The 26,660-nt window shown below is 40.9% G+C and overlaps 1 protein-coding gene across 16 annotated transcripts in view; it reads right to left on the bottom strand.

Moving 5' to 3' along the window:
* Window positions 1–26,478, bottom strand: part of MARK3 (microtubule affinity regulating kinase 3) — a 62,774-nt gene extending 36,296 nt beyond the window's left edge. For 5 of the 16 annotated variants that reach the window (XM_042047712.1, XM_042047716.1, XM_042047717.1 and 2 more), the window contains exons 1-5: window positions 25,858–26,477; window positions 17,638–17,676; window positions 13,062–13,253; window positions 7,199–7,252; window positions 260–308 (exon numbers count right to left, since the gene is read on the bottom strand). In XM_042047712.1, coding sequence (XP_041903646.1) covers window positions 260–308; window positions 7,199–7,252; window positions 13,062–13,253; window positions 17,638–17,676; window positions 25,858–25,908 — 385 coding nt within the window. In that variant the 5' untranslated portion in view covers window positions 25,909–26,477. Of the gene's footprint in view, window positions 1–259; window positions 309–7,198; window positions 7,253–13,061; window positions 13,254–17,637; window positions 17,677–25,857 lie in introns of all 16 variants that reach the window. The other 11 variants (XM_042047719.1, XM_042047715.1, XM_042047720.1 and 8 more) reach the window with 5 other exon arrangements.
* Between the last annotated feature and the right edge of the window lie 182 nt (window positions 26,479–26,660).

Below are 26,660 nucleotides of genomic sequence, written 5' to 3'. Positions count from 1 at the left end.
CAGTAAAAAATCAATACTATACTCAAAAAGAGAAAATTTATCAGTTAGCTATGCAAAAAACAGTTCTGTGCAAAGGGACCAAAAAGTTTATTTTGTTTTTCTTAACACAGAGTTCTGAAATACCATTTACTACTGCTATTTTACAGTACATTCACACTCCAGTGCAAAAGAATCTTTTAAACTCATGCCACAACAATCTTTACAGTGAAAAAGGTAAAACTTCTCCAGAGATGGAAATTATGTGAAAGAAACAAGATACCTATATTTGGATGATTTAAGATCTTCATTATTCTTACTTCTCTAAAGAGCTGAAATAAACATAAAACATGAAATAAGTTAATGAAATCACTAACAAATAGCCGTTCTTCTTAAAGACCAATGACTTCAATATAGTTATTGAAACACAAAGGGAAAACATCATTAGCGTTTCAATGATGTTCATGAAATATGCACTTATTGAAGGCAAGAGTTAAATGCCTGCTTAACACCCCTCCCAAACAAATCAACCCTCAAAAACCTGAAAACACCCACGAAGGACTCCAGACAGCTGAGGAAAGAAGTGACCTTAGCCCTGTGGTTTGCAGACTTTTGGGGTCAGAAGACCATTGTGAGCCCAGGCAGCTTCCTGCTGACCAGTACATCTCACACATCTTTCACTCCCTTCACAGAAAGTACAGTTCCAAATTTTTGTGAATCCCCACCAGAACACCTTTAGAAGACCACTGCAGTATGAATTCAGCATTCTTCAGTACTTTGCTAAAGCCCAGGAATTACTGTGCTACAATAGCAGATCACAGGTGAAAAACCAGCTGCTTATATTGTGCAAAAATCGTGTTATCCAACTACACCAGCAAGGAGCAAGTTCTAAGGAGAGATGGGAAGACAAAGCCACCCCTCAGACCTTCCAGAAGCATTCCTGCAAGGCAACTGTGGCGCAGCAGCATCTAGTCCTGGGTCTGCCAGCACAGCTCCACTGAGTCACTGCCAGACACAGTCTCAAGCCTGCCCAGCCAGTGCAACACGGTGAACGTACTTGCCAAAATTAATAGTGCAGAACACAAACGGTGTTTTCCTGATCCCATCGTGCTGCCTCCCTTTATGCAAGCACTGGTGTTAACCCTGACTGACACATGTGGTGCAGGAATTATTTAACAGAAAAATCTCACAAAAAACACAACTCCCCCATATAAAAGCACTCCATCTCTAGCCCACCCCAGCAGGATGGTGGTGAGGGACAACTGCCCATTTCAAGCTGCAGCATGACATTATATCTCCTGTCCTAAATCCAGAGATAGTGTACTGATTTTAAGGATATGGTCATGTTCCATGTCCTGTCTGTCCCTTTCCCACTGCCAATACTCGTGTTTTGAGCAAGAGGGCTTTGCTTGAGTAACTGTTTCTGAAGATTTCAACTTTGCCTGTCACACAGAGCAAACTGTCCTTCTGCAATTGAATGAAAATATGGAGCGACATTTAACAAACTACAAATGAAAGCAAAGTCATGACTGATCAGTTGTTAATTATTTTCACCCCTCAAAACTCTTCTGCAAAAGACCATTGTAAGAAACACATAAATTTCTAACTAAAAAAATGCCACAGGTGGTGTTACTGCAGTATAAAACATTGCTTTTAACAAAGCTGGTAAATACATTAATTAGAAGCGATTCCAAGATAAAATATTATTACAAAAAACTTGAAGCACAAATACTCTTGTATTCAGACAACCAAAGAATTTTCTTTTTATGCAGTACACTACATGGTGGTTGAGTGTGTAGCTGTTCTCCCTCTGCAGCTCCCCCATGCCAGCCCAAGAGTCCAGAGGGCTGATGTTCTTCAGTGTCAATTACCTTCTAACAGCATGCTTCAGAAAGTGGGAGTAATCAAGAGGTTTCATTAGAAACCTAACAAAAAATTTTACAGGAATATCAGTAACCTAACAGATCATACTGAACTTAATGTAAAGAGACTGAAGCAGAATAGAAGTCCACAGCTCCAAGGGAATGCAGACATAGGAGAAAACCCAAGAGTTTTCTAAGTATGGGATAGCAGCATTTTTACTAACAGTAAGGAAGAAAAAGTGCTGCTGCAAGATTTGCCTCAGGTCAGCTTTCAGATAAAGTGAAGAAATTCGGTATGTCTACACATATTAGTAACAACTTAAAAACTTGTAGGTGTATTTACTCAATAAAAGCAAAAAAAAAGGTGAAACTTTGTAATAGAAAAAAAAAGGTGGTGAAACATTAGAAACAAACAGAAAAACAAAATCCTTACACCTTCGTGATTTTTAATAAAAGAAAATGCAAAGGGTGAGTTTTAAATAAATCAATAGGAGAAATTCACAATTTGAAGACCGGTTGTTCTAACCATTCTCTGCTGTCTGATATTTCAGAATCATAGAGTTTCTGCAAAGGCCAACATCTGGGGAGCAATCCTCACTGTGCTGCCCAGGAGACCTTCTCCCTGCTACAGCCACAGCAGGGATTGGCACACTACCTGAACACAGAGAAAAAAACAAACAGTTTTCCAAATGCTTTTAATTATCTTGTTTTCCAGGTCTATGCCTGACACTTTGCTAGATGACAAGCTGTTTAAATGAAATCATGATTGATTGATCAAGTAAATTATTGGCCATGCAAAATAGCTTCAAAACCTCTGCATGCACATTTTCTTTATCCTCCAGAGAGGTAAAATTGCCTTCTTTTCTTTTTTAAACTATGTTATTTCTGGAACTTTTTCATATGTGATTAGACAGGGTAGACTACATCACCTCTCTCTTGATCATCAGAAATTTAAAAGCAGTTGAATATACAGCTATTTTTTTCTTGCTTTTCATTCATTTCAGCTAAACTGGTGTATAATATATTCTGAATACTCCATTAATACTTTTAATCGCAGCTTATATAACTGAAAGCCTTTTATCAGTTTTTACAATTTTGAAGAGAGTTTGCTTAATTCACTCTCTATTGATATCTGATATCTTCCACCCCCAATGCCCAGATAAAGGCTACTGGGTCAGACCCTCACCAAAACACTGGTCCACAAAATGACTACTCTGCTTTACTAACCCAAATGAAGCATGCCAAAAAGCAGCTTCTACATTATGAGCTATTTGTTCAAGTGGGTGACTAGGAACAAGCTCTTTTAAAAAACAGACTATTTTTATCTCAGAGGAAATTAAAAATAAAAATACTTGAGAATAGGATACAACCACCACCAAATTTTAAGTTCAGTTGGATAAATGCACTTCAGATTGTGCTCCCTTACTCAGTTTATCTGCTATAGGTCACATTTTGACACAGATGAGGATATCTGGAAATGCCTGACATTGTAAGATGTATTATAGTCTATAATAGATGGAGATAGAGAAATAAAATGATAGAGAAATAAAATGTAAAACATCATGCAACTTTCCCAAAGTATGCTGGATAAAAGTTTCACAGATTTCATTCCCCCAAAATATTATGTTCATCAGCTTCTAGGAAATGAGGTAGTAACTATCATCACACAGTAAAATTCATCGCAAACAGCCAGGTATGATAAAACCTCACACCTCTGAGGTTCCCTGCCCACAGGGACACAGAACAAGGTGTAATATCAGAAAATGTAACACAAAGGTTCTCAATACAGAAAATGATTTTCTTAGTTTTAGGAACTTACTTGTCATAATGAGACTATAAAGGCAGACAAACAACTGAAAACAGTCCTCATCAGTTTAATTTCTAATACCGATACTAAAAACTACTTCCAGCTTGTTGAACAGCTCATTTTCCGTCAACAGGAGCTCTACAAATGTTTCTAGGCAAAGACAAACATCCTTAGTCTGCCAAACAAATGGCTTTCAGCTTTGTTGTGGTCTGGTCCTTTGAGTGTAAGCCATGTCAGATACAGGAAAAGAACGACATTTAATTAATGCTGGGAGCCAAAAAACTGAAAAAAATACCCCAATGAACCAGCAATGGAAGCTGGTTCTTTTAGGCCAACTCTCTTTGAACACAGCAAAAGACAGACTAGAAGTGCTCCTGCAGTAGCTATCACAAGACTGTCAATAACAAATTATTTTAAAACTACTGAAAAAGTTTGCTAAAAACTGAGTCAGTGCCAGCTGCAGAGCACCAACCTCTCCTGGTCACCTCTCTTAAAGGAGGAAGCTTTTCACAGGATGTTGTTCCAAGCCAGCTCAAGCCTGACCTGTGTATTAGGCTTCTCCTGGTAACTGCTCACTGAAATATGCCCTACATATAATAAAGAGCCTCAAGCAAAAAGCCTTCACACAATACAAGTTTGCCTCAAACTAAGCACAACTTGAAAACAGAAAGGGATACACATTACAAACAGAAAAGCCTGAGCATTTTAAATTCTCATCCTTCTCTTGCATTTCTTAAAACACTGATTGACCCATGGTCAGAAAGGACATGAACCATGTTAAAACTGATGTTTAAGAACCCTCAAATGCTTTAACAATAAATATTGCCCAAGTAAGTGGCAAAACATCTGCACATAATGAACAAAAATATTTGGCTGAGGAGCCAAGTTCTAAAACAGGAAAATGAAAAGTGATTTAGTGCTATTACACAGGCTTGCTAAAAAAACCCTTGCATATAATGGCATTGCTAACTCAAAAGGAAAAAAAAAACACAACTATTTTTTTTTGTCTAGGAGGAAGTGAACTCTGTAGCATCAGCACTTGTTTGCAGTGAGACCAATACTCACTGGAACTGCGTACACAAGTCCATTTGTGGAGAACAGTGATTATGACTAACTCCACCAGCATGGGAAAAAACCTCTAAGAATTCCCTTTTCTTTCAAAGCAGGGAAGTACCGGTTACAGCTTCCTCTTCACTAAGCAAGAGCAGCAGAGCAGTCATTAGGTCCTAGAACAACAGCGAAGAGTAGCTGCACGTGGCTGCCACAGAACTTCCTCAGCAGCAGACAAGAAACCCGACCCTTCTCAAGAGCTGTGCTGCCGAGTACCATTATCGAGCTGTCAGGGCTGCAGCAAGGGCATACCAAGAATTACTGCTCCGGAAAGCAAAGCAAGTCCTTAACAAGGTTAACTTCTTCCTGGCAGCTGAAGCATCGATGTGGAAGATGGAACACAAAGAAGTCAGAACTGGCAGCCTTTAATCACCATTTGTTTCCCCACCTAAGGATGACTTGGGTATGCAGCTACACCGCAGCTGAGACACTGTACACCACACCCTCTTCTGGGCACAGCCCTTCCCTCCCCACCATACCTCAAATATTTTATCTCTCTCTCCAGAAGTGCAAGATCAGAAGCACTTCCATCTTAGCTTCCCCTGCATCCACAGGTCGCGTGTGCAGTTGGCTCCAAAGGCACCGAGGGTGCGGCACTGCCAGCTGTGCTGGGGGGAAAGGGGCAAAGGCTTGCAAAATAAAAAGCCTTGGTCAGGCAAAGCTGGCAAGCAACATGTGCATTCACTCTCCTTACTATGGCAAGCAGGCATTTAATTTTAATAAAACTGCTTTCAGTTTTTGAATTGAAAACTTACATATCTTGCTAAATGTTTTCTGTGCTTGTACAACAAATGAGCTTAGAGAGGAAAGCATATTAGCAATTTCACTCCACAAATCTGATCTGATATCTACCCTGCTATTTTGTACTATTCTTCCAGACTCCCAGTTAAGAAATCCAGTGATTGACAAGATCATACTACAAATCACACTTTATAGTCTAATTTTATAAACTATAAATAAAAATTAAATTACAACAGAGATGGAGCCATGAGTGGACACTGAGCTGGCTGAAACCCCGTTACCAAAGGCCCATCATGTATACTTCCAGCTTGTGGCTTTATCAAGTGAACACCTGTGACTTGTAAAAGGTTTGTATTGTACCCTGATATGAGCTCAAACTGGCATTACAGCCCAATCTCAAGTAACACCATTTGAAGGACTATGATTTTACATTTTTAACTGAAAACATGGCCTCTTTAGTTCTCTCTGACCATTCTTCCCACACCCTGATGTTTCCCCTTCATATCACACAGCTTTTGTTTCACTTTCAAGTCCTTCATGCATTTAACCTTTTTTTTTTCCAGTTGCAATCTGCCACAGAAATTTTATCTAATCCATTACATTATCTAATTTGCACTTTATTTTCAACCTGCTTACCCAGAAACCACCAATAACCTCAGGGACTAAGCTGCGAAAAAATCTGAGAAAAATGGAACCAGATTATCTACTTTTACCTGGTCTACAGAGTCATACAAAGTTGCTACCTGCTTGGGTGATGGAGCCTTTGTCTACAGGTTACTCTTTGCCTCTCAGCCCAATACAATGTAAGAAATTGTGTGTTTTTCCAATTTACTTTTGCACCATTAATCTTGATAAAAACATCTAGTCACATGATCTTTTTAGTATTTGCATAAAATATATTCTCCAGTTTACCATAGTTACCTTCTTTCATTTTGTTTGCAAGCAAATTCTGTGTGTTCTCTTGTTCAAACAGAAATATTTCAAGGGGGTTTTTATCAAAATACTCAAAAGTAAACAAGAAGCCTTTGACTGCAGCACTTAAAAGGACAGAGTTAGAGAAGTCCCAAGTAAAAGTAACATTTAAATGTACTTCCTGCATGGACTCCCAAACAGACTGGCTTGCTTAATGAAAGAGCAGGGTTTATCACTCTGTACTAAAAAAGATAAGGCGATACAACAGTAACAGCACATTAAACATTCAGAGCTAGAGGGAAGAAACCAGAATAGCCATGGCCCAATTTGTTTCATACAACTGCATCACCTCTCCTGCTGCAAACTACACGAAAGGCACAGATAGTGCCTGGCCTTCAGTCCACAGGCAGTATTTTCAAGGCCAGTTTAAGAGGACAGAACATAAGTTTTGCATTTCTATGTTTAACAAGGTGACTGGCATGGAGGAGACATGGGAGCATGACACCAAACCACAAACGTCCTCTCTACAGAGTCAGCTCTGCTTGGAAGACAAAGGAAGTGGCAAATACCACTGTTTGCTCAGTTTACAGCTCCGTTCGAGCTCAGCTTGAACAACTGCAGGGTTGTCAAAAATATCTGTTACAAAACCAGCTATTAAATACAGTAGTCAGATGTGTGCAAAGGTATGCAATGCTTCGGATTCTCCTGCACAGGCATTCAGGGTTAATGGAAGGAGGTGGGGAAGTGAACAAGTTATAATACAGTTGAAAGATTAAATGTAAAAACATACCTTTTGTAGACTAGTTGGGTTCAGCTGTGTTTTGTCAATTATTTTTATGGCAACCTAAAGGAAGAGTTCATGATCAGTATTTTCCACAGGAACAATGCTGCGTTATTACAACATGCTCAAATCCAGCAACAGAAATGGAAAACATGAAAATTACACAAAAAACGCCTAAGTTCCTTCTGCAAATTATGTACTTGTATTTAAACTAGAAGCAGGAGAGTGGAAAAACCCTGGTATTTTAAGAATATTAAGAAGAGAATCTTGCTGAGTCTTTTACTTGACATTAAGACCATCACACTCATAGCAGTGGAAGCTCCAACATCAGACAGTGCCCCGATAGAGAGCAGTGTGCCTACAGATAATATTTACACAGTATAATTACACAACAGATTACACAGTAGTGACTGGGCATTGGCAGTTTCTAAAAACAGAGATTTCAGAGCATATTGAAAGCATTTCCACAAAAATTTGGCAAGAAGTAAGTTCATCTTTGGAAATTCACTAAATATTTGTGTCAATTTGCTCCCTGATGGGTATTAAAAAAAAGTATCACTTGGGAATCAACAAAAACACACTGGCTGTAGTACAACACTTTGGGTAAGTACATTCCTTTACTTGTTCTCATCTTTTCAGTAAATGCTGCACAGAAATATTAAAGAACCAAAAAAAAAAAATCACAAAATAAGCAAAAGAGAAATTCTGTACCATGCTAACTGGTCATAACCTGAAGATTTGAAGCAATGAATGAATAAGCAACAGAGACTTCAGTGCAATGCAATTTGGATATTGGATGAGGTAGAACAGGAAATGGGAATCTTTCTAGAATTACTTGCCAATTGGTATTTTTCCTTTCTAAATTAGAGACTAAACATACCAGAAGTAGCTCTACAGAAGGAGATGGTGCCTCTCAAAGAGGCAAGATGCTGCAACTCAGCTGATTATAATACCTCACTGGTGCAAAGCAAAGGCCTTCAACTCCCCTTCAATTTTTGGCTCAAACAGTAGACGCTGCTCCTTCCCATGCCACAGCTCCCATATCCCTGCATCACTTTGTGCTATCTTTGTCACCTCATTAACTTGGGGTTGGCGACATATGGAATAAAGAATATCTTACAGCAAAGCCAATTTATATCCCTAAATTCAAGTGCAAAAACACAGGGATGGATCATCACGATGGAGGGGGTAAAGGGAACAGTGTTCAACGCTTGAGTGCATCACGGAATTATATAACGGATATGGTGTTTTCTGAAACTGATATTCAAGACTTATTTTGAGCTCTTCTAGATGCAAGATATGATGAGACATGACTGAGAAGCCATCTAAGAATGCTTTTACTTTGGGGAGTATTTTCTTCTAAGGCAAGCTACTGATATTAAAGATCACTATTTCCCAAGGCAAAATTCCATTGCAAAACCTTGAGAAATCACTTCAAAAATACAAACAAGAGAGAAAAACATTAAGCAATAGGTATTTTTATATTAGCAGCTGTGTTCGAAACCAAGAAAGATTTTTATCTCTACCTTTACGCCTGTTGTTAACTTTGTGACAATAGCTCAAAGTTATTTGCTTCCTGCAATCTCTTATAATTCCATGCTGGATGTAGTGACCACTGCCTTTGTCAAAAGCAGATAATGTTATTTGAAAGCGACCTGGTGTTCCAAGACTACCCAAGGCTGTTTACTTGGCAAATGCATTCCACTCAGAAAAGGTTGCATTTGTGTTCTGGGCTGTACCATTCTGGCCAATCTTTGAAAGATGTAAACTTCTTTGAACCCACAAAGTCTTAAGGTACTGTGTTTCTGCAAAACCAGCTCACCTCTCTCAGGGTGCACTTGGTGCTAGATGACCAGAAAGGTCTCTGACACTGTCAAACAAATTCAGCCCTCAGGATATGGGGAAGGTACAGACCTCAGTCTTTCAAAAGACAGACTCTCAGGCATGTTCAGTGCACTAATTATAGCCTTAAGGGCAGGATGAATTTAGAGAATTCCTATCCACATGAACACTGCGGGTACAATGTGTTAACATGGACTTTGAGAGCTTGAACCCATCATCAGAACAGGGAACAACTTCAGGTGCCTTGATAAGGTTTCCAAATCACAGGCAAAGGCAGCCAGCCCTCAAGAATAGTTCTGACAAGCCTGAGAAAGTTAAATGGAGAATTTTTAAAGTACAGTTAATAAAACGCTGAATTGCCTTTCAAAGCAGAAACTTTGCTCTTTTTCCATAAAGTGCATTTGGAATGGTTTCAAGTACTGTGAGCTACGGCCAATGCTGGAGGAATGCAAGTCCACCTACACTATTACACCGCTGCATCAGCCATGATACTCTGTGTGAAATCGTTAGTAGAATTAAAACTGAGTTTGCTTTCACCATTCACAATAACATGACTTAAAACATTCCTCCTACATGATTTGAATAAGGGAGTTAAAGAAATCAGAAGTTGGGACACTGAGCAAATTGGCCAAACTGCTACTATTCAGAATGTTTTCTCCCTCTAAAATTTCACTTTTTCCAAGAGAAGAACAGAAAGAAGATGACAATAGATTCCTTGGAGTCAGACTTGGATTCTGAAAGAATTCAGCCTCACTGGGAAATTTCAACTCCCTGGCTATTAACTGAACACACGTCTTCAATGAACAGAAGGATCCATAATAATTTTGGCCACCTCAGTAGGAGCAGAAGGTAGTCTTATCTTTTAGATTCATTTTGGCAAGTACAAAAAACTTGTCAGAGGAAATACCCTTTGATAAAACTACAACAGAAAATAACATGGATTGCAGTCAAAGAATTAAGAAAAGCAGATTGACAATGAAGACTTGTGGTTTCAAAAGGGCAGACAGCCTACAAATAACACTCTCCTAGGCAGAGGATCAAGAAGGATGGTGTGTCCAAACACCAGCTCTAATGCAGTGAAGCTAATCTCTGGCTATGCACTCCCTGCAAGACAATTCAACCCCCTCAAGTTAGGCTGATGTTCTGATCATCCCCAGAAGGGCTAAACATTTCTTCCTTTCTGTAATTTGAAGACGGGCTCTCATCATGCGTCCCACAGACACACTAAAAATGGAAATGAAAAAGAGTCCTAGAACTTACTCCAGTTGGAAACATGAAATCTTCATCTCAAGCAACAGGAAAATTCACAGGGAAGGACTCCTGATGCAAGGAGACAAGCAACTATCCTAAAAGAATGCTTAAACAAACATCTCCTCCTCCCAGGAAGTGACAGAAAAGTGCTGATCTGCTTCAAGATTTGGAAGCTCCTCAGCACAGAGATATAAAGAATTGCCATAAAGTGAAACTGACATGGTCACTTAAAAGGACATTCAGAACAGAGACACAGATAACAACAAGATAAGTGGGGTTCAAAACCAGCAAGAACACAGCAGAGATGAAAACTCATTTAAGTGTAACTCCCCAAACTAAGCATTTAATTTAGGTTTTGATACATAAGATGGGAAAAAGAATAGGAACAAAGACAGGACAGGCAGCAGGAGCAAGTGTGTAAAGCAGGAAATCACAAATTCAGAAAGCTAAGTGCCATCTGGCTGAGGCCAGGCTGATAATATGATCCTGAAATTCTTACAAGAAGCAGGTTTTTAAAGAAGAAAGAAAAAAAAAAAGCATTCTTGCAGCACAGGCTCCTAGCATCTACCAAGAACAGAACAGAAGAGCAGGGTTTAGAAATGATCAGACAATTTTTTTTTCCCATTTATCATAAAATTCCTGAACTTGAAACTGGCAGGGAAAAACCAAGGAAACAGAAGGATTAAATGCAACATATTTTCCTACAGTTAATTGTACCCTATGGAAACACACAAGATATGACTACCTGGACTATTGCAAAGCCTCATCTAGGAGGCTGCATGGAAATTTTTCAACTAGAGAAGCTGAAAAGTGCACAGAATTGGGTTTTTTCCTAAAAAAGATGGCTGAAGAGATATTAGGTTGGAAATAAATGAGTAAGAGTTTTTCAAGGACAAGATTTTGGGACCAATCTTGTTTAATATTGGTATCAGCAACCTTGGCACAGGATGTCAAACCATAATGATTAAGTTTGTTGAAGGAGTTAAGAGGCACCATCAAATACAATGGAAAACTGATTTAAACAACCTTGGAGATGAGTTAGCAATGAAACCGAGATTCAACAACACACAAGGTTGGTGCTGTTGCTGATCACAAGCAAAACACATCAATTTAACAGCCACGAGAAAGGCTAGCACAGTCTAAAGTTTGATCAGTAAATACTTCTGTAAGGGCAAGGGTAAACTAATGACGTTGGGGAAATTGCTGTCCAGAATATTGTGAACAATTCTGGTCACAGACATCTAAAATTACCAACATTGTACAGTTCATTAAGCAAGCAGAGAAATTTTACTCATCTCTCTCTTAAGAAAAATAAGAAGTTTTAAATATCTTGAAGACATTTCTATAAAATTAACTTAGTTATTCCCTTCTAAGGAATGACACTCATTCCAATGATCACATCTCAGAAAGTGTTTATGCTCTGAATTGATTGAACCACATCAATTCCATGAGAGTGGAAGAAACTTAGTACATGAACATTTCCAAATTTAGCCAAAGATTTTACACTGTCCCCTTTATTTGTAGAAATTTCGAACAAAAATAATGAACCAGAGGTCAACGCAGTTATCTGCAAGGAAAGGAAAATGTACTTCGCTTTTTGCAAAGTGCGACACATCTCTATCTCCAAGTTCTATACCTATAATAACAGCAAAGAAACACTAACCAACTACTTGCATATCCCATCTTAAGTATCAGTAAAAAGAGGAGGGAACTTAAGTGGAAAGGAGTTAACCAAAAACTTTCTCAACAAATGAAAAGTAACTTTAACATCAGAAGACAACGGGAACTGTCAGCCAAAAAAAAAATCCTTCCCAACAGCTCTTGCAAAACGATGTCCCCTCAGTTCTTCCCTCTGTTCTTGCTACTGAACTGTGTATTAGCTCAGAAAAGAGAAATTCCCTTAAAGCACTGCAGTCAGCTACACAGCTTCTGTAAAAGTCCTTGCTGGTATCAGCAAACGTTCACTTCATCAGACAGGTTTGGCAAGAAAAGGTCAGCAAGGTGTTTCTCCCTCTTTCAGTACTTAAGAGTTGCTTTAAATAAAACAGCACCAAGAAACACCATCTTGTAACAAGCAAACAGGACTACAGCTCACCAAATCAGAACCACCATTAAGTGCAAGTGATTAATTACATTGCAATGGCACGCAGAAACTAAAAAGGGAGCCGAGTTAGACTCCAAGAAGAGATGCAAGAGAAAGCTTGTCTATACTACACACATTGAGCAAACCGTCACTGACACACAAACTGTCTCTGAACGAACTGAAGCAACTTCCCAAAGCTGCCTGGCACTGCAGACACCCTGGGATGATCCACCCTAGGATTCCGGGGAGATACATTGCTTTGGCAAGAAAATACTGCATTTGGGCTACCTGGAACATAATTAAGTCAACATTCAGCTCTCATTCCCGACTTCCCCTCCAATACAGCCCAGCAGTATAGAGACACTAAGAGGCAGTCCTTCCCACAAGCTTATTTAATTGCTGTATATTGATCTGTTTTTCGAAAATGGAGGATTTATCCAAGAATGTTAGTAGCAAACTTTAACATAATTCAGCTGGACAGAGAATTTGTCAAAAATACAAATTTAAGAAACCATTTCCAAGGGAAATTGTTTTCTAATCATTACTAAAAATTAGTTTTCAATTTCTGCTTTTTTCTACATCAGTGGCAATATCTCTAGTAAAATGTGCTCTATTTCACAGGCTTAGATGATGCTATTCCAAGAGAACCTTCACACCTACAGCAACTCACTGCTGTTTACACCCATACCACTTTACCTCTCTGCCAGTTAGGATGTGCCTTGCCAGTTTCACTTTTGCAAAATTCCCCTTTCCAATTGTTTTAAGGAGTCTGTAATTTCCAATATGTGGCTGTTCATCAGCACAGGAGGCTATGGAGTTCCTGCAGCGAGCTCCAGAGCGCCCAGTTCGAGAGGAAACTTCCTGCCGTCCATCTCCATGGGACGTGTGCTGCAACAAAAACATACACGGGTAAGGCTGAGAAATAAAGACAAAACACATCAGTGATGAGAAGCATACAACATTCAAAAACATCAGCAATGCCTTTGAAGAAACCTTCAAAGGATCCAACTCCAACTTCACGTTCACACTGAACTTTGTTCTGATGGGGGCAATAAAGTGGTGCCCAGTTCACAATACAATATCCACTTCGTCACCTGGTAAAGACAGTGGAACATCACCTGCACTGCAGCAACAGTTGAGCATTTTTAAGTAACTTACATGGACTGCCAGATCAGTTACAAAACATGGAGGTGTTTGATATTATTTCCCATTTGCATTACTGTGCCTAACTAGTGCAGGAAAGCCTTTGGAAAGGAAACACAAAAAAAGCTTTTCCAAGAGCACAATTTTTTAACCTTTACTGGACAACTTATACTAAGCTAATAAAAGGGTTTTTTTCTTTCCTGCGGTACTAAACTTGTGTTCCTACAGATCCACATGACTGAAAATATCCAGGATGACCTGGAGAACAAGGGAAGAAATCTTACCTAATGTACAGAAACCCTGGATATTGATAGGCTGAAAACCAGTTACAGAGATCTGACTGCAATCTGTTAAGTTCCTTTCACTCCGTTTCCCTGAACAGCTACTAATTGCAAAAAAGAATGGTTATATATTGTATCTGTAACAGTCTTTACTCTTTAGATCGAATGGTTAAGATTAAAGTATTTTTTAATTTCCTGATAGGCTGTTTATGAAAGAGCAGGTGCCCTCCTATGTTCTTAAATCATGGTTGAGCTCTGTACAGCAATCATACTAATTAAAGTATTAGTTAGAAATGCTCAGGAGCCTGCAAATGTGGAGCAAGTATCTGTATCCACCAAAGATGACACGTTAAACTCATAGTCACCCCAGAAACCCCAGATCTTGCTCTTCTACTGCCACTCCTCTTGCTGAAACCCAGTGGGGACAACCAAGAAACTGGCAGACAGCAACATTCAGTCTGAAAATCACTGTAGCATGAGGATGAGATCACACCTCAAGAGCTAACAACCATGGTACAGGCACAAATGAACAAATCCAAGCTTGCATGACACTTGGCAAGTTTCACTTGCCTGATGTAACCTTGTGACCATATACTCTCACATCTTAGGTTCCTTGATTTGTTAATTTGAGTGCAACAGCTGTGATCAAATTATTTTTAAAAACACATTCATTTAATTTAAGAAATGCTACTGATAAGAGCCTATGGCAACTCCTGGAAAATTGTTTCAATAGTTACTATTTTAAAAAACCACACACAATGTTTTAGTATCAATCTGGCTTTAGCTTCTCCTTACTGCCTGGCTACTGCATTGCCACTAGATTTCTACTTCCCATAGAGGTACTTAATTTCTGTGACCACAATACTCCTTCACTTTAGTAAGTGATATGTATATTGAGCTCCCTAAACAGGCTGCTGTACAAACGATTAAAGACAAGGAAACATTTCCTGTACTTCCATTCAGAACCCTCCCCTATTTTTCCAACATCTTTTTGTGGTGTTCATGGTGGACACAGACCCACTATACCAACAGTAGGTGCAACAGGACTGAACACAGAGGCTGCATCTTCTGTTCAACACCCCACTGATTTCACAGGGGCAGAACTAACTCTCTTTGCAGAAGACTGTCTGTACCTGACCACCAAACACCAACCCTAGCTCTTTCAAGAATTATTGCTTCCCATTCCTGGATCCTTACATGCACGATCACATTTGGCTGAAGTGAAATGTAAAGTTTCCCTTCATGCAGAGTATCAAGTGCTCCTGATGAGTGGCCCATCCTGCCCTATTTCATATTCTAGCAATTTTATCCCAGTTTTCAGGAGCAAGAGAACATGTTTCTTCCAAACCACTAATAACTGGCATACGAACAAGAAGCACACCTGTTCAATATCCAGTAAAAATTCAAGACTTGGTAATAATTCAGTGTTCTCAATAATATCTTGGGACCTACAACAACTGGGTAAGTGTTTTATCAATCAGTAATTCTCAAGGAGAGGAAGGATGAGCAGTCTACAACTCAAGGAACTATTAAAGCCAGCGAAACCCTATATTAACAATTTCAGTATTTTGCATGTCCTTAATGTCAGGCTGGTGCTGACTGTTCATGCCATTTTAGCCACCCCTGTGTGTACTGGCACAGCAACGTCAATCCTCTGTATTTCCCTAAACTTTGACTTCTAACAAACCTTGCAACACACAATGCAGAGAACTTCTCTGTCAGCTCCGTTTGTACCTTTTAGTGTCAAATTATTCAGACCAGCTAGAAAAAAGCAGCAACTGCTGATGCTAGATGCTAACATCCTCCTACATTGCTACCCCTGGTGATCAGGGACCAGGATGTTCTGTACAGGGCCAGGAGGATATTTCTTGGATATATTAGAGGAAGGTTCATTTCAGTTCAAGTACAGCATCCCAGGAATACAACTGTACTACTTACATTGCACTTCACAGAGTTGATAACTTTCCTCAGAAAAAGAAGCATATCAGAACTATTTGAACTACAGCCCTTCTACACCTGGGCACTCAGCATAAGCTGGCTTAAGTAGGAGCCAGACTGCCTCCCAGCAGGGCTTGTTAGCTTAGGCCCTCCAGCAGACAGATTGAACAACTTGAATTCAACTGCTTTTGAACCACACAGCTGACTCTGAAAACAGAGTAGCTGTGCTGTCTTGTGCTTGAACTAAAACACTGCTAGTCCTGAGCTAGCCTAAGAAGCAGTTGAGATGTGGGCATCAGGTACCACATATACCCAAGCCAGAAAACAGGTTAGACAAAATTGATTGTACTCATACCCTACTTCACATAAACACTATCAGGCAAAAGAAAGATCCTGTTATACTAACAAACTGTATTCCACATAGTAAACCACCCAGTTAATGTGTCTTGGGAGCTTCACTGTCCTCTTGTTGAGAAACTACTTAGTGTGTCCTATAATTTTTTTCATGCTTCCTAGTTTTGCACTTAAAGGGAGGAATTAACAGCTGTGAACTAATTTATCGACTAGGGTTGATAAACTGAACACAATCTCCTTGTATGGAGGTTTGCACTTCCACCCTAACCCAGATTATTTCTTTTCAAGAATATGACTTTTTTCAGCCGTGGGTTTTAAGTATCAAGCTGTGCGTTCCTAAGCAGTTCAGTTCTCTCCAATTGACTTGCTCACAGCCATGTTTCGCTCTGTAGAAATCCAGCCCTTTGCAACCATATCTAATTTAGACTATGTTCCACTTTACATAAATAAATCTATCAGCAAGTCCTTCCTCTGTCAGTTCCATTATTATACTGGATAGACAACAAGCTTTCTAAAAACCACAGAAAACAGATTGTCCATTTCAACATGGATTTTCTTTTGCATATGGAAATGAAGGAAGAGCATAAACTCAAAACTGAATGAAAGTGTTTCTTCCAACCGAATCATTTTCAAGAAGCCATGATAGGCAGATGGAAAGCTCAATGGTGTGGGCAAAAAGCAAAATATAGGTGGTCCAATAAAAGCTCAAATCATGCATTGGCTTGTATAGCATCTGGCTGTACTCAAGTACTTCCCAGGGCAGTTTCCTCAGCAAACAGATTAACAGCACCAATCTCAGCCTGGAGAAATGGTAATAGCATCTTCTGCACTCCAAACTGAGGTGCAGGTCTTCGCACCCTCAAATCTGCAGATTTTGCCTCCCTCACTACACTGACCCCCCCCAAACTCTGTTTAATTTCAGGCTTCTTCTCCAGGTCCACAATTTATATGGTTTTAAGAAGGAACGGGGTTTGTCTTAAAAATGTAAGACTTAAAATAAGCGTGTGTTTATTTGTATTAAGTTTCCAAACACTGTGGTAGGTGAGTAGAAGCACCTCTCCTGGAGGTGCTTTCTGTGTAAGAATAACACTTGCTAATGAACTCACCATGGCTGAATGACTCCCAAAATATCTGTCTTCGTGCAAAGCAAGACCATTACACTGTAGAGGGAAACTGAAGCAAGGAGATTGGGTACTTTGTGTGACTTCAGGTTTGCCAGTCACCACCTCTTTTAAAAGTTTCCTGAAATCCACTCATGACAAGAAAGCCCTTTCTTCGGTATCTTGGCATACATCAGATCCCATTTAAAAATCTTTTAAACACTTCAAAGGTTTGTTCTTTTTTTTGCACCATCCATTTTCAAGCTACCAGGACAACCTTTGTCATTAAAAAAAAACCCAAACAAAACATTCTTCTCCTCCTCCCCTCAGCCCCACCCTATTATTACTCAACCCAGAAGGAAATGAAGTAAAACATCTCCGTTTGTGAGAGACCTTATGGCAAGGAAGGGACTGAACCCAAGACCAACTACATTTGGAACACAACACAAAACCCACCTTTTCGCAAAAGCCTTCCCCCAATGATGAGCCGACATCCTTTCATAGCCAGATAATGATTAGCATGAAGAGAAAGAAAAAAGAAAAGGAAAAAAAGTAAAAAGCAAATGAAGTATGAGGGTGTCAACAACTGAAATCTTTTTGGTAGATGTTAGTTTTATCCAGTATTGTATGGTTTCAGGTATCTTAACATTCAGAGTGTTAGAAACACACAGGGCAGGGCATGACTAGTATCAGGGTTCTTGTACTGCTTAAGAAGGTGCCAGAAGTTGAGGAAAAACCTGAAAGAGAATCTGATATCCATTTGAAGAGCTGAAAAACAGTAAGAAATCAGAATGTCCAAGACCTGCAAAAATCAATGTTTAATTACAGTAAATAGGAAACTCTTTCTGAAATGGGGGGGTACAAATGGCATTAACTTTTTAAAAGTATGTATTTAATACAATAGTGAGTACTAGCTTATGATCAGCCAAAATGAACTAATAAAATTTAATCTTACTAAAGTCTCTAGGAATGTTTATTACCTTAGCTGCTACCTTACCTCTGTATGAAATAGTACAAAGTGATATTACAGAATTTCTTGGAAAGCTGTCAAGACTAGTAACTATCATGACAGCCTCATTTCATTCAGCTTTTTTAACTGTAATAAGAAAAAACTACTTAAAACCTATAATGTTAATAATGTAAGCATTCCAGGACATGATGAACATTTGAGACACTAGATTGCTTCATTACCTTAGCCTGGGCACACAATATATAAACACATGGTAATCTCTGGCTGTGTACTCCCCACCAGCACTCGTATTTATAGAAAAACTTACCAGGAAACATACCATAGCTTGTTTTTTTAAAAAACTCAGAAATATTTTAAATCAAACATGTCAAGACAAAATTTCACTGCAGCCCTTCCTAACAATGTGTTGTATTTTATTTCTCATTCTCATTAGCATCTTTAAGAACACACAAACTGCTGAGTACTACTCAGTGTAAAAAGGCAGCCCTAAGGATATGCGCAGAGGTAGCATCTTCCTGAGCACAGATATCCCTGAACCAGCACAGCAGGGCATCCTGCAACTGCTGACGAAGGAATTCTACTGGGAAGTCAAAACAGAGACTTACGTTTCTGGCAGCCACCAAAAGGTGCCACAGCAAACACTCAACCACAATTGTTTATATACCAGTTACTGCTCTGGGATTCCCTAAATAATCATGTATTATAAAATATTATATTATTTTCCTAGATTATAAAACAGGAACATGTCAGGTGAAGATGTCCTGTACTTGTCCTGATTTTACTTCCCTCCTACCAGTGACCAAGGCACAAATCAGGATATGGAGTGAGGTGGATTTTGTCAGACCCAGTATGCATATGTTAATGTTTGCATAACCAATTATTTGCTTCCAACACATATAATTAAAAGGCAGTTTTTAGACTAGCTTGCTCCATAATCAATCTTAAGGGTAAACAGTCACGGCTTCCATCTCACAAAATTTTAAAGGATCTCCTACACAGAAAAATGCTATCCACCTAAAGTGGCACTGAAGTTATCAACCCAGGAGGGCAGATTTATTCACTGACATGGGCTACAGCCCAACCATTATGGATGTTGTGATCAAGTGGAACAAGTCAAAGGGTCAGAATTCATCAAGGGAGACAAAGCAGACCTTCTAGAAATACAATAAAATGTTAAGGGAGAGAAAACACTAATTTGGATGCTTCCATTGTGAAAAGGGGAAGATTTCACTGTGCAGTTCTCAGCCTATCATAGTGTTCATTCATGTAATTGGTATGACATTCATGAAAATGAGTGGCTATTTTAATTAGGTCAGATCTGTCAAACCACCAGTTTAAAGGGGGAACCTGAAGAGTAAACAGGCTTTAGCACATGGAAGCTATACATCTGACACACATTTCCTAATTCCTCCACACCTCAGTGGGGAAGGCAAGATTAATGAAAAAAAACCAGGAGTAACACTCAGGACATAGCAGCTTCAGCTCAAACTGAGCACAGCAATGCAACTCCCTACAGTGGGCAGGCTGATGGAGCCAGACAGTAGGGATACAGAACACTTTCACCTGGCAGAGGGAACACTGCTACCCAAAGCAACATTTGCACACTCCTAATTCTGGCTACTGACCAGCAGTGGGAATTGCGGTGGGAACTGCTAGTGACAAGTGCAGCACTGCCCTGAAGACCAGAGTGGGGAAGTGCTGACAGCAAAGCACTAACAGTCGTCACCAAAGGAAGGATGCTCCCCCCGCAGACAAACAGGGTCTGGCTCAAGAGTCCTCCCATGTAAAACCACTACAGCCTCTGCAATGTGTTTGGCAGGATTTGGTTCATGGTCTATACAGCATATGAAAGAAAGTGAATCTGTAATTCCATGATTAGCACTGAACAACACAACAGTGAAGAAATCCTGCTTATATAATCAAAAAGATTAAGTCTGGTGCCAGTTACAAAAGCTCTTTAAAAGCTCTTTTGTTGCTTCACATTATCAAGATCTAACATTCATCATATCTTTCCAGCCAAAGTTCCTTTACTGCTGATTAAAATGGATATTTATTGACATCAGCCTGGGGAATAATAGCTAAAGAGCCAACCATATTCTGTTCTTCATCAACAATACTGCCAACCAAGTTTTTTCCAGAATCATCACTGTCAGTAATTACATGCTAAATAAAAAAGAAAAAACCCCAACCACCTCACAGTTGGTTTTCAAAAACCACATTGAGCTTGCAGATAGAAAACTTTGCTTAGGCTTTAACCCTGCAGGAACAAATTTTATTTGAAAGTCAATTTCTGTTTATATGTATTTATATATGTACAGAGCTCAGCAACTTGCTGCTTTATGGGGCAAGAATTCCTCTTAACCCAGGGGTTTCATCCTTATCACAGGTGTACTCAGTATCTTTCAGGTTTATATTTTAAGAGCAGTATGCACCTATTTATCATATGTTCTAAAGAATTTTAGTGGCAGATGATCTCCACACTAAGCAGAGCCAACCCTGATATGCCATGAGCCTAAAAAAAAAAGTGACCTCCATTTTTGATCTGGCTGACACCCATGAGGCAGCATTACTTGACTGAAAAGAAGAGGAAGTTGCAGACACATGCTACTTATATATCATATGAAATGGAGATCGGGAGAGACAAATGCCTCCACTCTTTGAATTCCTTTGACTTGAGTCACCTGAGACATGTTGTCAACAGGAACTGTCCGCTTACATCAACATGAATATGTCTTTTGGCTAGAACTAAAATGGAGAATCGAGCAGGTAAGGATACCAGGTGAGTGGGTAACAAAGGCAAGGAAGTCTATGAAGTTCAATGTACTAAATACTCTATTTCCTCTCATTTATTTTCTTCCAGCAATTCCTGTAGTTGTGTTCTGTTTTTCAGATTGCTACTTCTAAGGCCACAATTTAAGTCACATTCAGTGCTACTAATGAATTAAGTCTAACTTTGTTAACATTTTCTGAAGTAAGGTCCCGCAACCTATTTCTGAGTTATTGAAATAATGTAAAAAAGGGAAAAAAAAAGTTTGTTTCCAGGAACAAAAAATCGCCATTTGCAGTTGTAATTATGTATCTGTTATTGAACTAATGTAAAAAAAAGGAAAAAAAAAAAGGTTATTTCCAGGAACAAACCATCCCAATTTACACTGTCATAAATATGTATCTCTGTTTGTAGATGTAACTCAAGTTACCTTAGCCCTAGAGTGCTGTGCTATGACTGGCTTAATTCAAACCAAAACAAAAACACTAGGAAGCATTTCTAACCTTCCCCACCTGCACTGGACATTGTGTTTGCAGCCACGGAATGGAGATAACCCCACTTTTCTCAAGGGTTTATAGCAGTCAGATCAGAGCTGACCAGACCCGTCACACAGCCCCACAATAATTAGTGCTGGCACAAACCACGGGTGGGAAGAGGCATCCGAGGCTGATGCCCCCAGCAGCCTCCCATCAGTGCGAGCTGACTGAAACCAACTGATTAAACACCACAGCACAGGCTGTTCAGCACAGCTAAAAATTAAATGTCTCACTGAAAAAATGTGAAAATCCTAGCAGCTGGTGACTCGCAATGTCGCACAGCCTCACCAGGTATCTTCTGAGTACACAGTACCAGGCCTATCAGGCATCAGCATTTTTTTCTGCTCTGGGGAGTTCTGACACTAAGAAATACATCCCAGGTGAATTCCTAAAATATTTTTTATTTATAGTTATTTTGCCACCTTCCCCTGACTTAATTCAAACCAGAACATTTATTACAACTGGTGAAAAATATGGAAGAATGTAGATGGTCCTGTAGAAGAAAATCTGTCACAACTCTTGGCCACAGGAACCTCAGTCCCTTCTTTAAAAAAACCCACAGGATTTCATGCTACGGAAGAAAGCATTCCAATTACAGATCTATTTGTAATAGGAGAAGACTGATAAATAATACATAGAACAATGCAAGCTTGCATATTGACTGCAAATGCTCTAATGCATTTCATAGTTAATTGGTAATAAACCAAGACATACTACACTAACTTTCCCAGTATCTTAAAATACATTTCTGTACCTAACCCTGCCTTTACTAAATTTTTTTTAAATAAAAAGGGTGATACTTCTGCTGCACAGAATCCTTTTGTGCAAGCACAGTTGCCATCATGCTGGCATTTTTCAATAGCAAATTTTTCACATTAGGCACAGTCATGGAGATAAGAGTGTATTTTAGTCTTGCTTTTCCTCAAATTACTTAAATTTTTAACTCAGATTGGCCTGCAGAACCAACACATTCAAAACAGTTACCCTTTTTCCCCCCAAAAAAACACAGCTGTGCAATGAACACAGAGGTTTTAATTAAACTCTTTAATCCAAGATTTTTCTTTTCTATTTCATGCTGTTAAAAGAAGTAATCTTCCAACCTCCATACCACCTGTATTTCCTTGTTTCTATCTATAGTTTGCTATCATCTTCCCACTCTTTGAATATTTTTTTTAATGAATAGTTATCCTACTCCTCACAATCTTGCTCCTTCTGCTCCTATTTCTTTGTCACTGGTTGTCCTCCATCCTGCCATATGCACATTCCTCTGTGACTCCTCTCATCTTTTGTTTTCCACCTTCTATCTTCCTTTCCCACAGTGTTTCCACACTCTTTTCTCCTCCATCTTCTCTCCCTTCCTTCTCATCACTAGTAAAACAGGTTTACTCATTCTTCTGTCATCTGAAGTCCTTCTTCTGTGGCTATCCTGTCTCCCAGATTTGCATGAAGGAGGTCTCTGCTGTCTCTGTTGCTTTCTCTCTCACATGTAGGATTATTTCAGATATTTCTGAAAAAGATCTGATCCTCTCCTGCACTTCTGTCCCCTAAGCAGCTGGCAGCCACTCGTGCACAAGACATGGCCAGAGAGGAGCTGCTCTGTCTCTGCAGTGAGGAGCCAGCTCATCGCAGGCCAACAGCCAGCTTCCAACTGTCCAAGTGTGAAGTTCCTATGATCACAGATCATCTGGGATGCCTTTCCTCTCAAAACCAGGTGACTCGGAGCCAAATTCTTTAATCTCAAAGGCACTAAGGGCTTGGTAGCTCTGAGTAGCTTTTGGGGACAGTCACTGTGACAGTATTTCCACTTCAGCATGTCTTGATAAGAAGCCTTAGGAAAAAAAAATAAAAATCAAGTACTGGCAATTACACCTTTTTTAATCAACAGGACCTGCCAACGGCTGAACGTGGTTAACTGCAAGCACAGACAATGATAATTTACACTCACTGTCATTCTGGAGGCTAACTTCATTTTCAAAACTGCAAGTATAGGCATGGATAAGCTATGATCAGCACACTTCAACCAGATTCAACACCAGCCAAGCCTTTGTCAGCAGTGGTAACCTTCCAAGCAGAGACAAGGCATTAATGGGGTCCATAACCATGGCCCAAAGGCGAGCTGAATACCTTGGCACCTCCTAAGCCTCTTCAAAGAGTCCTCTGAATATTAACTAATTAGACTTCTCTTATGTGAAAGAGAATGAATCAAGGTTCAATTTACTTGCCAATACAACACACCCAGATTTGGGGTAGAAGAATAGCTAGCTGAAGTATCAAAATTATTGCATTTGGCATTAAAAAAGAGACCTGATGTTCACAGCTGTAGGGGTAATTCACACAGACTAAATGTTAGATTTAAATTTAGTTTTTAAGCAAGGCTGAACAGAAGACAGTTTGGTAAATTTCTAGACAGCTGATGGCCAAAACATCAGAGAACTTCCTGAGGAATATGGTATCGCACTGGGGGGGGGCTTGGCTCGCTGGATCTGGTGAGTTACTTGGATTAATCACTCCCTGTCAATGTCACTACCCACAGGTATTTCTGTGGACACCAGCACAGAATACAGCAATTGAAAAATATGCCTTATTCTAAACCTAAGGCAATTCATCTGCAAGCAAGACAATCCATGTATGTCAAATTATGAAGATAACTAAACAGAAGTGTTAGACCAATATTTTGAAGTGAGAACAAGGTGCCTTAAGTGGAAGACATGTAAAAATCTAACTTCAAGTGCTAGAACACACAGCTTGTGAATAATTATGTCTCCTCGAGCACATATTAAGTCTTTCCACTGTTAAGTTATCCACAGTTGAGTTTGAATTAATTGGGGAATCTGATCTGAACAGTTTCTAAAATGGTTTACTATGTGGCCTCCATACATTCACATGAAGCTTGAAAACCCCAGTCAGGTTTGTTATACACGAAAACAATTATCCAAATAAACTCTGCATAGTATTTTGTAGAGTATGTTTCAACTTCAACTCTCCCCATGGCATAGGAAGGGCCGCATAATATTTTAATTATTTTCTTCCACAAGACAGGAAGCTCATTGAGATTTTACAACCAAATATGCTTAGTTGGCTTTTTGCTCAATTCAGCCCTTAGCCTGCAGGTTGCATGTAGTGCTAAAACAAATAAAGATCACAGAAGTCAGAAGTGCCTATTATGTCAATAAAATCTAAATCCCTAGTAATGCAGTAATTGTTCCATGCAGCATGTTTTCTAACGCTTTGTCTGGTCTTGTTTTAAACAATGGGGCTACCATCACTTTTCTCGGACTATTTATGGTCTGGAACAATCCAACAGTTTTTCCTGATCTTTAACCAAAGTTTCCACCTTTTATGCCAGTCCAAAACATAAGAAGCCCTTGCTCAAAAAAAAATAGAAAAGCCTCCTCCATCAACCTTAGCATCTATCTTGTAAAGAACAATCCGATAGCCTTTACAAAAAGCTGAATACAAAGTTCACCGATCAACTCATTTCAGACTACACTGAGTGACAACTCCCTTCTGTTTATCATTTGGGGACATGTCACAGCCCATGCAGAAAAATGGTCAGACAGGATATACCAGGATCAAGTAAGTTTTAACTTAGGAGAAATATAGTTTCTATCTGCAGAAAGGGAGTCTCCTGCCGAGCTTCGTTTGTTGCTATATGCTCATGTGGTAGGACTACTTTTTTTTTGTTGTTCTTTCTTCCTTTAGCATACGACCTTTGTGACTGACTTAATCTTGTAAATAAAGTGTCAATTCCTAAACCTTGGCTTTGTCAAGGTTTAAAAAAAAAAAAAAAAAAAAAAAAAAACGGGGGGGGGGGGAATAGTGTAAAGGGAATAGGCTCCCTTGCGCGAAGGGCAATTCCAATAAAGAAACCCTTTCAATGTAATCTGAACAGGTGACTAGCCTAACAGCGTCATTACCATCGGGAACCCTGCAAATTAAGCAGGGAAGAGGCCTATTATCTAGGTCACCTAGCCCACCCCTAGCCAAACTGAATTATTCCCATCTGTTTACCAGAGGTTTATTCGGGTGCTTTAGCAGTAAGTTTGCATATCAGGAGAAGGCAGCAGCCCCCCAGAGCTCCCCTCCCCACCGCGGATCCCCGTTACCGACATAACCAACGCGATCCTCCCCACCCTGCCACACTCGAATAGTACAGGGGGAATTAAAGAAGGGACACCGGCTTTGGGAGGGGGAGGGATGCCCGCAAACGCCACGGAGCAGGCGAACCGTGCTGCGGAGGGGTTAAAAAAAGAATCAATTCAGAATAAATCGGCAATTTGGGCAGCGTAGGGGCGGCGGGCGGTTGCTGACAGCGCCCCGCGGGGCGATGCCCGCGCGGCGGGGCCGGGCGCGGTGCGGGGCCGGGCGCGGTGCGGCGGGTCCCCCGCGGCCGCGGTACTCACGTTCTCGGTGTCGCGCTCGTTCACCGTGGGCAATGGAGTCCGAGTGGACATTTTCCCTCACTCGGGCGGCCGCGGCGGCGGCGCGCACAGACACACACACGGGCCCCGGGCTGCGCGTCTGCTCCGAGATGGTGGTCGCAGGGAGCCACCATGAAGGACGAGGTGCCTGGCGGGGGGCGGCGTCGCGTCGGTGCCCCCCCACTAGATCCTCCTCGGGGAGCGGAGCGGCCTCGCCCCCTCCGAGTCCTTCGGGCTCATCCTACAGCCGGGGTCCGCAGGGGTCAGCAGCGGGGAGGGGGTCGCCTCATCCAGCGGAGAGTGGATGGAGCCGAGGGAAGGGAGGCGGCGAGGGAGCGGCTCCGGGGGGGAGAGGGTGAGCGCAGGGCGGGCGGGTGGAGGCGGCAGCGGGGCGCCGCACAGCCCGGCTTCTCTCCGCTGCCGCCGGGGCACGGCTAGCGCAGGCCCGCCGCCCGGGGGTCTGCCCTCTCCTTCCCCCGCCGGGGCCCCGCTTCACCGCGCCGCCGCTCGCATCGCGGCCCGCCCCAGGCTCCGAGAAGGCCGGCGCCCCACGGGCTGCGGACGGTCGGTGGGTGCCCGCCCGCCGCTCCCTCCCTGCCTGCCCCCCGCCCGCCCCGCTGCCGCTCCCGGCCGAGCGAAGATGGCCGCGCTGCTCCTCCGCGCCAGCCCAGCGCCGACATGAACCGGAAGGTCCCGCCCCCCGCCCGGCGTGTGCGGGGGCCTCGGGGCCGGGACCGGCTCTGCCCTCCGTGCCGGCCCCGCGTCCTCCGGGGATCGGCCCCTGC

The sequence above is a fragment of the Corvus kubaryi genome, unplaced genomic scaffold, assembly GCF_017639235.1.
Source record: "Corvus kubaryi isolate FWS band 111438036 unplaced genomic scaffold, C.kubaryi_AGA036_p1.0 66, whole genome shotgun sequence".
In the NCBI taxonomy this organism is placed as follows: domain Eukaryota; kingdom Metazoa; phylum Chordata; class Aves; order Passeriformes; family Corvidae; genus Corvus; species Corvus kubaryi.
This window is presented reverse-complemented; position numbering and strand designations above follow the sequence as displayed.